The 15,740-nt window shown below is 56.6% G+C and overlaps 1 protein-coding gene across 1 annotated transcript in view; it reads left to right on the top strand.

Annotated features, from left to right (window-relative positions):
- The window catches only part of PPARD (peroxisome proliferator-activated receptor delta), a 72,219-nt gene extending 57,722 nt beyond the window's left edge, over positions 1-14,497 (top strand). The window contains exons 4-8 of the mRNA XM_005881742.2: positions 8,567-8,721; positions 9,482-9,620; positions 10,866-11,068; positions 11,240-11,690; positions 12,336-14,497. Coding sequence (XP_005881804.1) covers positions 8,567-8,721; positions 9,482-9,620; positions 10,866-11,068; positions 11,240-11,690; positions 12,336-12,583 — 1,196 coding nt within the window. The 3' untranslated portion in view covers positions 12,584-14,497. The remainder of the gene's footprint in view (positions 1-8,566; positions 8,722-9,481; positions 9,621-10,865; positions 11,069-11,239; positions 11,691-12,335) is intronic.
- Positions 14,498-15,740: the final 1,243 nt, after the last annotated feature.

Genomic DNA, 15,740 nt, shown 5'->3' with positions numbered 1-15,740 from the left:
ATGGTTGTTCCACCACGACTACTGCAACGGACCCATCTGATTAACAGCCACAGACTAGAAAGATCCCTGTAGCTGTGATTGTCATGATCACTCAGAGCACACAGCTCAGTTGTCTGGTGCTAATTGTACACGCCATGGAGCTGCACCGCAATGCGGCATCAGTGCTGAGCAGTTGGTGTGATTAACTGTAACGAATATTACTTTTGTGCAGCCAGTTTTTAGCTCCTCTTATTTCACTTGTTGGTTCCCTTTACCCACTGTCAGCAGCAGTGTAGACAGTTTTCTCTGGTACCTTGTACTGTCTGTCAGCATCTTCATCATCCCATCATGGCATTGTGTCTACCTTCAAGGGCACCCAGACCCACTTCTCTCAGCCCCTGGCTTTCCCTGCTCCCTGCCCAGCTGCCTGAGCGCCATCACAGCCCGCTGATCCTTGCTCCCTTCCCTTGGGAAGGAACTGGGACCAGGATACACTGCCAGGAGGGGACACGCTGACCTTGCTGCTGGTTTCAGCTGATGGAGATCCTGCCACAGCTGCTGATTCAAGGCAGAGGAGCAGGCCTGTCTCATAAGGACGGGCTCTGGATCCCTGTGCCTCCTGGGGAGAAGGAGTTGGGTGGTGTCAGAGATAAAAGTTAAAGTGGGGGGCCCCGGCTGGTGTGGCTCAGTAGCTTGGGTATTGTCCTGTTTACCAAAAGGTTTCCAGTTCCTTTTGCTGCAAGGGCACCTGCTCAGGTTGCTGGCTGGATCCTTAGCAGGAGGCAGTCGATCAATGATTCTCTCATCATTAATGTTTCTATCTCTCTCTCTCTTCCTCTCCCTGAAATCAATAAAAACATATTTCACTTTCACATTGCCCCCCCCCCCCCCCCCCCCCCGCCTAAAAATCAGTAAGACGAGTTAAGGCTGCGGGCAGGCACTGTTGAGGTAGGACAGTCTCCTGCCTGGGCCTGCACTAAGAGAGCCCGAATCCTTGAGCCACGCTGCTTTCAACCTGCAAAGCAAGTCCTGGGTTTCTCAGAGCTTCCTCTTCAGGGCGAGGTGAGCGCGGTGACGGCATCTGGGGAGTTTTATCAGCGGGATTTAGGGCACAAGGGGGGATGTCTGGGGAAGAATTTGCCCAGCCACCCTGTGCTTGATGGATTCCGTTTATCAATAAATCAGTGAAGTGGAGGTAAAAAGACTTCCTTGCTCAGTAATTGAAACAGGAGGGGATTGTTTAACATAATTACCATATGTTAAAGCCATAATATAGGTAAACTTCCCACAAAGTACAAGACAAGCCACGCAACAGGCAAGTAGAAATAGGCAGTTCTCGGTAGGACAAATACAAATGGCTAGAAAACACAAAACATTTTTCAGTCTCCCCGATCCAAGAAGGTGTCTTCAGGTGAGATTGGCAGAGAGGAACGTGTTGGCCAGAGCGTGAGGACACTGCCCGGTAGCCGCAGGAGTGGAGGGCAGCAGCCAGCACTTTGCATGTGTGTTTCCTGGGCCCTGCGTCCCCTCCTAGGAGTGTGTCCCCGTAAACACTCGCTCAGTTGCACGGAGATGGCCACACTTGTTTACTGCAGCTCTGTTCCTGAAAGCAAAAATTGGAGAGCGCCCATCTGTGGGGAACTGGTTATGTAAACTGTGGAATGCTGGAGTCATTGAAAAGGATAAGGTAGGTCTGAGTGTGCTGACAGGAGAGCACATTCCTGACAGATTGGACATCCCATTGTTTAAAAATCCTTACATATGCCCTGGTTGGTGTGGCTCAGTTGGTCATCGTCCTGTGCACCAAAAGGTCAAGAGTTCAGTTCCCGGTCAGGGCACATACCTAGGTTTCGGGCTCAATCCCCAGTAGGGGTCATGCTGGAGGCAGCCGATGGATGTTTCTCCCGGCCCATTTTTTTTTTTTTTTTTTTCCCCCCCCCCCCCCCCCCCTTTTCTCTCTTCCTCTCTCTCTAAAAAATATCAATAATAATAGTAATAAAAAGGAATCTCCACTCCATCAGCTGAAAACTTAAAAACAGCCCTCATGCATCACAGAAGGCACTGGGGGAGTACACACAAAGGACGAGAGGGGCTCACTCACACGTGGGCTCATGGGTGGAGAGGATCTGCCATAAGCTGCTCCGCACCCTGTGTGTTTTTCCCAGCAGGCCTGGAGTGCTCTCTTACTTTAAAAAGCAGTTACATTGCTTTTATTTAAAAGGTTAAAAACAAAAAGGCTGCAGGTGAGGGCTCTGGAGGCAGCCTCACCTGTCCGTGTTGGGGATCTCACACCAGGGCAGGAGTCCCAGGTCTGCACTGGGAGCTGCGGCCCTCACCGTGCCCCAGTCTCCTCCCCTTTAAAGGCTTCGTCCTACCCACCTCAAGGGCCAGCCAGGTGAGGAGTAAATGGTGCTGGGACACGCCACAGCTCTCGGCACCTGCTGGTCCCCTGCCCCACCCCATGAGTCTGTGATTTACCCTCCAGAGTCCCCTCAGGGACCCCTGAGGATGGGGTGCAGCTTGAGCCTAAAACAGCAGGAAGGCTGCACAGTTGCTTCCTCCTGACCCTCCAGAGCTTCTGCACTGATTGCATCTCTGGACCTGCCAGCACCTCCTCCTCCCCCGCAGGGAGGCAGGGAGGACAGGCCTCATCGTTAGCGCTCAGGACACTCGAATGCCCAGGGTCCCCCGACTGGGTGGAGGCGGGGGGAGCTGGAGCTGGTGCTCACACCCCACTCCTGTCTTCACCCCACCCCCTTTTCAGTGATGAACATCCCAGTCATCCCGAGAAAAAGGTCAGGGCCTTGGTGTGGGGCTGAGGAAGATAAAGTGTCCTTCCTCTTGGCCTTGGCACCTCCTCCCAGCAAGTGCTTAGTGGGCGTCCAGGCAGCCATTCAGCGGACGAGGCTGGGTGGCTGCCCCGAGGAGCCCGCTGTCCAGGCAGACAGGACAGCAGGAGGAAGGAGGCTGCTGGGTAACCCTGCAGAACTGGCCCTGACTCCAGAAGCTGTGTTCTGTGCGGTTCTGCCAGCAAAGTAAACAGTCAGGGCCAGCCCCTCCGGGCCTCCCAGCTCAGACAGCAGCATGCCTCTGGCAATGGAGACTAGACACGCAGGGTACTCAGCGCACTTAGTGAGGGAGTAAGGTCAATAGTGTCTATTTGCCCAGCTTGTAATCAAAGATAGTGCCACTGATACTTCACTCTCTGGGGGAGGGGCTAGTGTTTATGCCAAGTCCAAACAGTGAGTGATGCACAGTGTCATTCCCAGCAGTGGTGTGTCTCGTTGTTTATCATAATCACAATATTGATCAGGAGGAATGAGCACGTGTTTATATGTATGGGAAGTTGAAGAGTGCAGCGGGTAAGCCCAAGGCCTGTATAAACCTCACCATCACTGTGTTGGGGTTCTCTAGAGAAACAAATCCAATAGCGTGTGTGTGTGTGTGAGTGTGTATAGAGAGCGAGGGAGGGAGACTGGGAGTTTTAGTTTAAGGACTTGGCTCAAGCAGCTGTGAGGACTAGCGAGTCTAAACTATAGGAGAGGCCAGCAGGGTGGACACCCAGGGAAGGTGATGTTGGAGCCCAGATGCAGTCGGGAGACAGAATTCCTCCTTCCTTCGGGCCTGCTCCCATCAGAGTGGTGGTTTGTTAATTACCCCTAAAAACACCTCCGCAGCAACATCGGGACTCATGTTTGACCAAAAACTGGGTACCATGGCCTGGCCAAGTAGGCACATCACATTAACCTCAGCCGCTGTCAGCATGTTACTTAACCTTCTGAGCTCCGTTGTCTCGCCTATAAAATGGGAATAAGAAGACCTGCTGGAAGGGTGGTTTTGATGATGTAAAGTACCCAGTGGAGTGCCTAGCGCACAGCAGGCATGTGCTGAGAGTGTGATTGGTGCAGACACAGCCGTTGCAGGGAAGTCAGGTTTAGGTTCCGGTTCCAGTCCCTCCACGTATTCAGGTGGCCTTGGGTAAATCCCTGAGCCTCACGGAGCTTCAGCGTCCTCACCTTTAAATGGTGGCAGTTACTGTCTTCTAGAGCGATATGAAATGATACAGGCATAGACACTAAAGTGCTTGGCATTTCGTGGGGGTTTGATAAACGCTCATTCTTTCCCCTGCCCCTCCTAGGGGTAGTAAAGGTAGGAGACATTCGGGGGTGGGAGCAGGCAGGGTGTGGCTAGAGGGGAAGTTCAGAGGCAGGGCTTAGGGCCCACATGATGGCCATCGGGTAAGCAAGTGCATTTCCTAAGAGCAGGGGAGGGGCTAAGAGAGGATGCGCTGGGCGGGCTGGAGAGAGCGGCTGTGCAGGCAGCGGCCCTCAAACAGCAAGCCCAGGGCACTTGCCCCGGCTTCCTGAGGGGCACTGAGGCAGGGGTCCCCGGTGTGGGGAGGGCCTCTCAGAACTGGCCCCCACCAGAAGTCATGGGAGGTGATGGAACCTTGAGAACCTGGCCCCTAGAATGGGGCATCCCACCACCATTACATTCAGGTAGGATGTGATGGTGATTTGAGGATGAACCCTTAAGCCAGGTGGGCATCCAGGAAGAAACCTTTATCTTTGGGAAACCCATCCCAACACTACCACCACCTCAGTATCCCTGATACACCCCACAACAAAAGGCACCCCTGCGGGATGCGTGCCCTGCCTGCTGCCCACCCATCGCCGCTCACCCTGCCTCTCTCTGCCTGGTGTACCAGTCATTTGTTTCCTTATTCTTCTCAGATAGTCAGGGGGTGCCTTGTCCTGTCGCCCTGAGACCGCCAGGCCTCCCTGACTGCCCTCAAGTTCAGCAGCCTCAGCTGTTCACCCCCTGGGGCAGGACCTCTCCCAGGGACCCCCATCCCCCGCCCTTGACCTGTTTCTCTCCAGTGCAGTTTGCAGCTCTTTCTGCATGGGTCTCACTTCGCAACCCAGAGCTCTGGCTGACTCCATGACCAGTAGGGCTTGGGCATCTTGGCTTCTTCCAGGGTTTGGGGTAGTCCTGACACCCCTGATCCAGGGGCCAGCAGCAGGCCAGGCGACGAGAGAGGTGGCTGGGTCTTGTTCCGGAGGCTCGTAAACAGAGACCACACACACACACGCGCACACACACACACGCACACACACACACACACACACACACACACACACATCTTGGGTTTCTGTGAAGCTGTAGGGGAAAGAGACACCAGAGGAGGAAGAGAGAGGCATGGTCCCCGCCTGTGTGGGGCACAGGCTCAGAAACGGCGGGTGGCGGCTTTCTAGTGAGCATCACCCGCGCTTGAGCTGGGATTTACACAGCACTTCCGAGTCCAGGAGCTTTCTCTGTATTAACTCCTGGATTCTCACTGTGACCCTGAGACAGATACTGTTGTCCTCCCCTTACAGGGGAAGAAACAGGCCCAGAGGTAGAGCTGGGTTTTGCGCACAGGACACTGATTGAAGTTGGGCTGCAGGGTTCCTGGGCCGCATTCTTACGCCTGCTGCTGCCTGAGCTCCTGGAAGCAGCCTGGAGGTCATCCAGAGCAGCGGTCACCAGCCTCTCAGACCTCCGACCACCAATGGTCGCAGACCAGCAGTTGGCGACCGCTGCTCAAAGGTTTCCCTAAACCAGCGGTAGCCAACCTTTCAGATCTCACGGACCACTGATCCAAAGCATGCACCTTTTTCTTAATCCTCACCCAAGGATGTTTTATTGTATCTTAGCAAAGAAGGGAGAGAGGGAGAAACAAGTTGCCCCAACCAGGGATCAAGCCCACAATCTAGGAGGTTCCCTTACTGGGAATTGAACCTGCAACCCCTCAGTGTACAGGACAACACTCCAACCCACTGAGCAACACCAGCCAGGGCCAAAGCACTCACTTTAGGGCCAGAGAGGGAGCAGTCACCTTCCTGGCCCTCATGCCCGGGTGATGGCTCTCTCGCAGCCCTGCACCACTCTGCCTGCCTGGGCTGGTGTGCCCGCTCGCTGCACTGCTCCAGTTTTCTTACCCCTTTCTTACCTTTGCTAGTTGAGGGCAGGGTCTGGGTCCTGCCCTGCATAAGCATGTGCTCGTCAATGTCTGTTGGATGAAAAGAGAGGGTGGCAGCCCCAGCTGGTTTGGCTCAGTGGATAGAACGTCAACCTGTGGACTAAAGGGTCCCAGATTCTATTTCAGTCAAGGGCACGTGCTTGGGTTGTGGGCTCCATCCCTAGGGGGGTGGTGTGCAGGAGGCAGCTGATCAATGATTCTCTCTGATCGATGTTTCTACCTCTCTCTCTCTCTCTCTCTCTCTCCCCCCCTCTCCCTTCCTCTCTGAAATCAATAAAAAATATATATTTTTAATTAAAAAAAACATGCCCTAACCAGTTTGGCTCAGTGAATAGAGCGTCGGCCTGCGGACTCAAGGGTCCTAGATTCGATTCCGGTCAAGGGCATGTACCTTGGTTGCGGGCACATCCCCAGTGGAGGCAGCTGATCGATGTTTCTCATCGATGTTTCTAACTCTCTATCCCTCTCCCTTTCTCTATGTAAAAAATCAATAAAATATATTTGAAAGAAAATAAATAAAACTTGACGATCCCAATAACTTAAATTAAAAAAAAACAGAGAGGGTGGCATTGCCACATGCAGCACCAGTAGCAACCAAATGACCAGACAACTGCCAAGCCCCCAGGGCCACAAGGGAGAACGAGGAAGCACCAAGAGGTGGGAACACTGAGGCGACTGGTCCCTGTGGCTTGAGGTCTAAAGGGGACGTGACTCGGGACGCTCCGAGTCTAGCAGGAGGCAGACGTGCAGCCACAGAAACAACACTGATGCTTACAAGTGCCACAAAGCCCACGTGCACACAGACCACAGACAGAGCAGGAAGTGCACAAGGTCTCTGCTCAGGGTTTCACACGGTGCCTCACTTTTCCCGACTGGGATGGGACTTCTGCCCCTGCTCCAGTGCCTCCAGGAGAGGCCGTGTGCCCCTCCGGCCAGGATGCCCTGGCAGCTTGAGGACCTGCCCATGGCCCTACTGTAGTGGCAGAGCCCAGCACTGAGTAACACAGGCTGTCCGCTGGACCAGCAGCCTTGCCCTCCCAGGCTGCAGTCTCCCTGCAGCTCCTTGCCCAGGAGATGGAGGAGCCCATTCTCCCCATCTGTGGGCTTGGGGGTTGTACCCTTTGGAATGACTGAAGGTTCGGAGCTGAGGCTTTGGGACAGGGCAGGCAGTTTTAGGGACCAGGAACTTGTGTCACCCCTGCCTCATCCGCCAGGGAGGGCAGAGGCGTGGTCCTCTGCTGTGGTCTGGTTGTGCTCCCCTTCTGTGTCCAGGATGGGGGCCGGACGGCAGCTTTCCTCCTGTCACCCCTGGACCGGGGTTGCGGGGGGAGGAAGGGGGGCAAGGAGAAAGGGGGAGAAGTCACTCCACAGTGGGGAAAATTAGATCTTTTGTGGAGTGGAAAATGTTACGTCTGGGCTTGGGTCTCCCTTAGAGCTGTCTGCTCTAAGCCCCAATTCTCTGATGTGGGATTTGGACCCTGCCCCAAGCACTTGCTTGGTCATCAGGGAGACAGCAGAGCAGCAGATGGGCAGACTGGCGTGGCAGAGGCAGGACAGGGAGGGTCAGGAGGCTGGGGCTCAGTGCAGGGCCCCTTTCCAAGGGCAGGGCTCACTCCTGAGTGCACAAAGGAGAGATTCAGAAGAGACTCCCAGCCGTTCTTACTAAGTCCTTCGACGGTGTGTATGCCCTCAAGTCGTTGCCATGCCAAGTGCTCTCCTTGCTAAGTCAGCACCTGGTTCAAACATCTGTACATTTCATAGAAAAACACTGGAAATTCAGTGTGCTGCCCAGCCAGTGTGGCTGACACCTACGCTCTTCCTGTGTGAGCACGTTTCGTGGGAGTGAACTTGAGCTTGGGAGTGCCTTTACAAGTGTCTGTGCAGTCCATGCAGGAATCAGACTTTCCAGGTCTGCACTCTGCCATCTTCTCAAAACACACTCCACACCCCACGTGGGCCCCTTCCTAAGGACAATCTGAAGAGACTCTGCTGCCCTATCAGGTTTGGCTCAGTGGATAGAGTGTCCACCTGCGGACTGAAAAGTCCTGGGTTCGATAACGGTCAAGGGCACATGCCCGGGTTGTGGGCTCAATCCCCAATAGGGGGTGTGCAGGAGGCAGCTGATCAATGATTCTCTCTCATCATTGATGTTTCTATCTCTTTTTCCCTCTCCCTTCCTCCCTGAAATCAATAAAAATATTTTTAAAAAATAAATATCAATATCTGCTTCCTTCCCTCCTCCCAAAACACAGCCATCCCTTCATACCCTCTCCTCTCCATGGGCTTGGCCAGCCCAGGAAGGCGCTGCCTCAGCCCCCACAGGCAGAGCTGCCATTTCTGGGATACCTGCTGCGCCAACTCTGGGGGGATGCTTTGGAAACTTTGCCAGCCTCCCAGAGATGCTGTCAGCCCCACATTCCAGACAAAGAAACTGGTCTCAGAAAGGTTGGCCCACGTGGCACACAGCTCTTAAATGGCTGAGCCAGGGCTGTGTGAGTGAGAAACGGGCTCAGCTGGCAGAATGTGAAGCGCCGTGTCGTGTCGTGTCGTGTCGTGTGTCTGCAGACCTCTCCCGGAGCGCCTCCCCACCCTCGCTGCTGGACCAGCTGCAGACAGGCTGTGACGGGGCCCCGGGCAGCAGCCTCAACATGGAGTGCCGCGTGTGCGGGGACAAGGCGTCGGGCTTCCACTACGGCGTCCATGCGTGCGAGGGCTGCAAGGTAGGGGCAGTGGGGGTGCTGGCTGGCCGGCAGGGCGGTGGCCACATGGTGAGTTAACTTGCCAAAAAGGCTTTCCCTGCCAGGGGTGGGTCCCTGATAATACCCACGGCGGAATTCCTGCCTGGGCAGCCGCCAGGGCCTTGGGCTCATTCCAAGCCTCAGCTCTGGGCCTGCTGGAGAGGAGGGTTCCCTGTCAGGGCTGCCCTGCCAGGCACTCAGCCGCTGACCTGGGCTCCCTGGCCTCTTGCGCCCCCTGGGGACCGGGCTGGGAAAGACGGGCGGGACAGAAAGGGGCGGGTCTTAGGCTGGGGCTGCTTCCTGAGGTCGGGTTCCTGCACCTCTAAGCCTGAAGAAGGCTCTTTGAGGGGAGAAAAAAGAAATGTTGCATTTCTTTTGGGTTCTTCCTCCTCACCGCACACCATCACATTTTCACATATTATTTTATTAAACCATTACCTAGGAAATACACAAAACCAGATACATTTATGAATAAATCAAGTTAGTCATGATACAGTTTTGTTACCAAATTAACAAAGAAGCATATTTAATATGCATAATATGGCATATTATTTTAATTATTTCAGGAGTTTTAGAGTTGTTTACCTTCTCCCACTTCCTTCCAACAAATTCCCCCCCTATATCCAGAGTTCAGGAGTTTCTACATCTTCATGCACACTGGGGCCCCAGTACACCCCATGGTCCAGGGTTCCCCAGCTCTCTCCCTTCCCTGTGGCCTTTCCTCCCTGTACACCATCCTCAGGGCTTCTTCCGGCGGACGATCCGCATGAAGCTGGAATACGACAAGTGTGAGCGGAGCTGCAAGATTCAGAAGAAGAACCGCAACAAGTGCCAGTACTGCCGCTTCCAGAAGTGCCTGGCACTGGGCATGTCACACAACGGTGAGAGCCCGCCGCGAGCACGGCCACCGGCCCCACACAGTGTGAAGCCAGTCTCGGCGCATAAAGGGCGCCTCCGTGTGCCGGGCACGCCGTGGGCCCTGCTGTGTCCGCTGCTGACCTGGCTGATCTGGACCTGAATCTCCGAGCCAGCACAGCCTAGCCCAAGATCTGCCTTCCCCAGACCGCCAGTATCCCCGTGGGGGCCAGGGCGGGCTGTCCCCAGCTCTCTACCTGAGGCTCACCCTGTCTGGCCCAGACAGAGCAGGAACTGACCCCAGCTCCCAGAATCTCCAGCCTGGCACAGCATGGAAAGCCCCTGCAGAGGCCTAGGCCCCCTCTGCCCTTCCTGGTTATTGAGGGCAGGCAGGAGCCAGCAAATGGCCACATGTGCCAGCTGCCAGGAGCAGGCGGGCGTTTCCTGAAGGCCAGCCCCTCTGGGAGACAGCCTGCCCTGCCCTGTGCTCCAGGCTCCTGGCAGCTGGCACATCTCGTCTTCAGACCCCATAGAGTAGGATTTTGCAGAGCCCACCTGCCCCCTCTACTCTGGGTCACACCCCCAGAGGACAGGGAGAGCCTCCTGTTTAAATGTCTCACCCATGGATGATGCACTGACTGCCTTGCATCTTTAAGGGGGGCAGTATGAGTCTCCGTCTGCAGATTTTTTTAGGTGATGGGTTTGTGGGGGTCTGTGGTTTGATCCCTCCCCTCTGTATCTGCCTGGGCCCCATTACGTGGCTGAAGTGAGGGGACTCCCCAAGAGATCTCAGGGCTGACTGATTCTTCTCGCTTTTTCTCTGAGAGAAGCCAGGTTTTTTTCCTGTTCCATTACTAATGACGACAGTTGTGCTTACAAGGGGAATTGTCTAATTGCTCTGACAGTCAGTGAGCTTCTCTGATTAGAAAGAAGACGAAGTGGCCCGTCTGGAGTCACGAGGCGAGTAAGCTGCAGAGCTGGGGCTCGGGCACAGGCCGCTGACCAGACTTTCCACCTGCCACCCCACACCCCTCCTGGCTGCGCGGCGAGGCGCTCCATGAGTTAGGGCCTTTGTGTGTGGGCACTGAACAGGACAGACAGACAGACCCCTGCCCCTGGAGCTTACATTCGGGAGGGTCCCCCAACACTCCAGCTGGCTGCCTCTAGAACTCCTCAGGCCTTTGGCCCATGCAGGGATGAGGAGGTGAGGGGTGCTGGCCCTGCATGGACTCCTCAATGACTCCTGCCCCCCACCCCTGCTCCCCATGCAGCCATCCGCTTTGGCCGGATGCCAGAGGCCGAGAAGAGGAAGCTGGTGGCAGGGCTGACGGCGAGTGAGGGGAGTCAGCACAACCCACAGGTGGCTGACCTGAAGGCCTTCTCCAAGCACATCTACAACGCCTACCTGAAAAACTTCAACATGACCAAGAAGAAGGCCCGCGGCATCCTCACCGGCAAGACCAGCCACACCGCGGTGAGTGTCACTGCTCGCACGGCGGCGTCCCTGGCTCGGGGCCCTGCCGCCCTCCAGACTCCTGGGAGAACTGGACCTCCTCCCTCCCCTAACTTTATGGTACAGGCAGGGAGTATGGGGAGCACATGTGGGGTCCCCGAGGCCTGGCCTCTAATGGGGCCTGGTTTTCAGCCTTTTGTGATCCACGACATCGAGACGCTGTGGCAGGCAGAGAAGGGCCTGGTGTGGAAGCAGCTGGTGAACGGCCTGCCGCCCTACAAGGAGATCAGCGTGCACGTCTTCTACCGCTGCCAGTGCACCACGGTGGAGACAGTGCGCGAGCTCACCGAGTTCGCCAAGAGCATCCCCAGCTTCGGCAACCTCTTCCTCAACGACCAGGTGACCCTTCTCAAGTACGGAGTGCACGAAGCCATCTTCGCCATGCTGGCCTCCATCGTCAACAAGGATGGGCTGCTGGTGGCCAATGGCACGGGGTTTGTCACCCGGGAGTTCCTGCGCAGCCTCCGCAAGCCCTTCAGTGATATCATCGAGCCCAAGTTCGAGTTTGCTGTCAAGTTCAATGCCCTGGAACTCGACGACAGTGACCTGGCTCTCTTCATCGCGGCCATCATTCTGTGCGGAGGTAAGCGAGGTCGGACACCGTGGGGAAGTGTGCGTGTGATGATGGCAGGGGAACGTGTGAGGCACCGCTCGCTGTACGTGCAGGACCCGCTCCGTCTTAGGTAGATGGAGATGAAATAGAAAAAGAACAAAGGGACGCATACCAACATGCTGATGGGGCTGTTTTTGCTGGTGGAGAATCTTCTGTATTTTACTGATACTTTTCAATTCCAACACAATAACTGTAATAATTACTATGCTAACACTGGCGTAGAGCTTACTTCCTACCAAGCACTGTTCTAGTTCCCTTTCCCAAATTATAACTCATTTGATCCTCACAGCCACCTGTGCACAGGTACTTCCGTTATCCCCAGTTTGCAGGTGAGGAAACGCGCCCAGAGAGGCTGAGCTACTTGCCCAGGCCTCACCGCTTGCCTGGTAGAGCTGGGATGTGAATTCAGGCCGAGTAGCCATGAGACTAAACTGAGCCAGGAAAGCAAAGGAGGGGGGACTGTCCCTGGCAGGACGGGGCTCAGGTCTGTCACGGCCAGGAGGCCTGCTGTGCCCTGAGCCAGGCCCCCATGCTGGGTGGGTAGCGGCGCTCCTCCGCCACCTGAGACCCGTGCGTGCCTGCTCCCTCCCATACCTGGGCCCTGTGTCCCCACAGACCGGCCAGGCCTCATGAACGTGTCCCAGGTGGAGGCCATCCAGGACACCATCCTGCGTGCCCTCGAGTTTCACCTGCACGCCAACCACCCCGACGCCCAGTACCTCTTCCCCAAGCTGCTGCAGAAGATGGCTGACCTGCGGCAGCTGGTCACCGAGCATGCCCAGATGATGCAGCGGATCAAGAAGACCGAGACAGAGACCTCACTGCATCCCCTGCTCCAGGAGATCTACAAGGACATGTACTGAGGTGCACAGCCAGGGCCTCCCAGCAGGCCTCGGGGCCGAGAACCAGGGGCAGGGACAGCGCTGAACAGGGGCCACATGGGACTTCCCCGTTGGCCACAGGCCCACTCAGCATGGCGCCTGATCACACACGTCTGCAAACAGACCCACGCCTCGCTCCCCATGGTCCCTTCCTCCCTCTCTCCTTCTCCGTTCCTTGTTCTTCTCTTTGCTCTTTCTCTTCCTTTCTAAGGGTTCCCTCTTCCTTCCTCCCTGGCCCTCCCTCTCCCCCCATCCCCTGTCTGTCCCTCTGTCTTCCTGTGAGACAGTTGGTATTATCTCACCAGCAGCATAGGACAGGACTTCTGCTTTTGCCCCCCTGCCCCGGTGCAGAGGGAGTGGCCTGCCCTCCGCACCAGCCGTCTGCAGGGGCAGGGGCCTCACTGCTCCATGCTCACAGCAAGGCTGGAGCTGCCCAAAGAAACACTAAGCTCTGGGCCCGGCTTCCTGGGGAAGCCGAGCAGGACCTGGGCGACCGCAGCAGTGGCCTTGGTCGCTGGGTCCCTGCCCTGAAGGCCAGGATGCCTCCCTGAAACTGTCACGCACCCCACTCTGAGGCTGGCACCCCTGACCCAGCCAACCCCACTTCAGCCATGTACCCCAGCCCCACTCAAACCAACATCCTTTTTGGTCTTTTCACCGGTCTTCCGGGCCAGTGTTGCTGATGGCCCCCTGCGCTGGCCGCTGCGGGACCTCCCCCAGCCTGGAAGGAGGTGGGTTCCCTGTAGGTGGGGGCCCCACACCCCCATGAAGAGGATTGAGCCTCCAGGGAGGTGCAAGTTGGCAGGGAAGCAGTGAGCAGGCCTCAGGGTTGCCCTCCATCAACACCCACCCTCCCCCCAGCCTGCAGCAGCCTTACCACCTATATTCTGTCGACATCACAGCCCTTGCCTCTCCCCAGGGCCGGGACTGGCCTCACCCCCGATGACGTCCTATTTCCACCCAGGAGGCACTGGCACTGGCTCGAGCTCACTGCAGCTCATGCCACACACTCCTGGAGCCGCCGCTCCGCTGCACACCACAAGCACTGATTCACTTTATCTGCAGGTTCCACACACCCCCTTCTCTAGGCGGATGCATGCCCAGAGGGGCCTGCAGGTGGACGGGCAGGCCTGGGCCCCTGTTCCAGGGCTGGCCACATCCTTGGTCAGCAGGGGCGTCCTGCTGTGTCAGCCCAGCACCTGCTCACGGGGAAGGTGCCAGGGATAAACTGGTCCTGTTGACGGAGACAGCCATCTGTGCCCACAGCTCTGCTACCCTCCCTTCCCTGTGTCAGCCCAGCTGGTCTCCTGGAACACCCTGCGCAGCCCCTGGTGACTGGGCCTTGCCAGGCCACCCCGCTCCCCGGCCCCTGCCCACTCCCCTCCGCAGGGGCACTCAGCGCCCAGGCTGCTGCCAGGGAGGAGGCTGGCTAGGGTCTCGGAGAACCTGGTGCAGAGCCCAGGCTTCCTGGTCCTGTCTGCTCCTCCTTCAGGAGGGGCCTTCTGTCCAGCTGCAGCTGTGGGAGGAAATGCCCTGGAGAGAGGACACAGCCAGTGCCTGCCCTGCCAGTGCGGTGGCCTTCCATGCCCAGGACCACTCCCTACTGGCTTCCCTCTCCCATCCTACCCTCGCTGACCGAGGTTTGGCCGAGGGGGCTCCCTTGGGCCAGCACTGTGAGGGAGAGGCGCTGTGCCCGACCTCCGCCTCCCCACCCCCTGCCCGCCCCCACACCCAGCTCTAGTGCTGAGAATACAGCTCTTCTCAGTGTCTGAACAATCTCCAAAATGGAAATGTATATTTTTGCTAGGAGCCCCAGTTTCCTGTGTTTTTAATATAAATAGTGTACACAGACTGATGGAACTTTAAATAAATGGGAATTAAGTATTTAAGAGTTGACTTGGGCTGACTCAGTTCTCTGTGTGTTTTTCCTGGGGGCTGATCTGCTCCCCCTCCTCCGTATCTGGTGCACAGAGAGGAAGGAAACAGTTGGCCAATGAGACTTCGGGATGCTGGCAGGTCCTGGCTTGTGGAGCTCCCTCTCACCCCCTCTGCTCGCCACTCGTCAGTCGGCTAGGGTTGTGGGGGACTGAGAAGGTGCCATCCCTTCCTGCAGGGACTTTGGGGTGCGTGTGAAGGGGATGACACATCTGGAACTCAGCTGCTCCTGCCAGAAGTGCCGTCAGTTTGGCAGGGAGGGACAGTCTCCCTTCTTCCTGTCTTCCAGCCTGTTGACCAGGCCCTGGTCAGCCAAGGGGAGGATGGGGGAGGGAAAGCAGCTGTAACGGAAGCTAAGGGTGTGGTTTGCAGGACCCTAGTCCCTGTAGCATAGAGGAGCAGGGGAAGAGCAAGAGCCAGCGAATAATGAGCATAAAGTACACCCCCGGCCAGAGGGGAGCGGTCCCATCCAGCCCACAGGTTAAGGTGGTGGTCGTCTCGCACTCGCCACCCTGTCAGGCTGGCCAGAGCCATGTGACTCATCTCCGCTGGGAGTGACAGGCACGGGAATAGGAGGGGGGAGGAGGAAGGCTTGGAAGGGGCGTCCCTGAAATGGAGCGCCTGGTTCACGATGTCGTCTCCTCGTTTGGTTTATTTTTCTCACCTCCCTGTCCTCCTACACCATCGGGGGAGACAATCGATGAGGACTGTGGCTCAGTTGCAGAAGGCCAGTCCTCTCCCTGATGCTACCGAGGTAAGAGTACAGGACACCAATCAACTAGACTTCACGCATCCAGAGGTGCAGCTCAGTCTCAGACCCAGTGTTCTGTTCCTGGCTTCGGGCGCTGCCAAGGGAGAGCCCCGTGTCACTCCGGTCCCGTCACTATCACTAGGGATGTTCTTTATTAAGCTTCTGTTTTGTGCCGGGCATTGTGCAATTCTCATCCTCACCACAACCCTCCGAGGCAATACAACTTCCTACTGTTTTACAGGTGAGGAAGCACGATGAGAGTAGGGAGTGTGCTTGGCTCACTCAGCCAGCAAGTGGCATGGCCAGCGAGTCCCATCCAGGCCTTGGGAAGGGCATGGCCGGCACACACCATCCAGGACTTGGGAAGGGCATAGCCAGCGCGCACCATCCAGGCCTTGGGAAGGGCATGGCCGGCGCGCACCATCCAGGACTTGGGAAGGGCATAGCCAGCGC

This window comes from Myotis brandtii, unplaced genomic scaffold, assembly GCF_000412655.1.
Source record: "Myotis brandtii unplaced genomic scaffold, ASM41265v1 scaffold687, whole genome shotgun sequence".
NCBI classification, from domain to species: Eukaryota; Metazoa; Chordata; class Mammalia; order Chiroptera; family Vespertilionidae; genus Myotis; species Myotis brandtii.
This window is presented reverse-complemented; position numbering and strand designations above follow the sequence as displayed.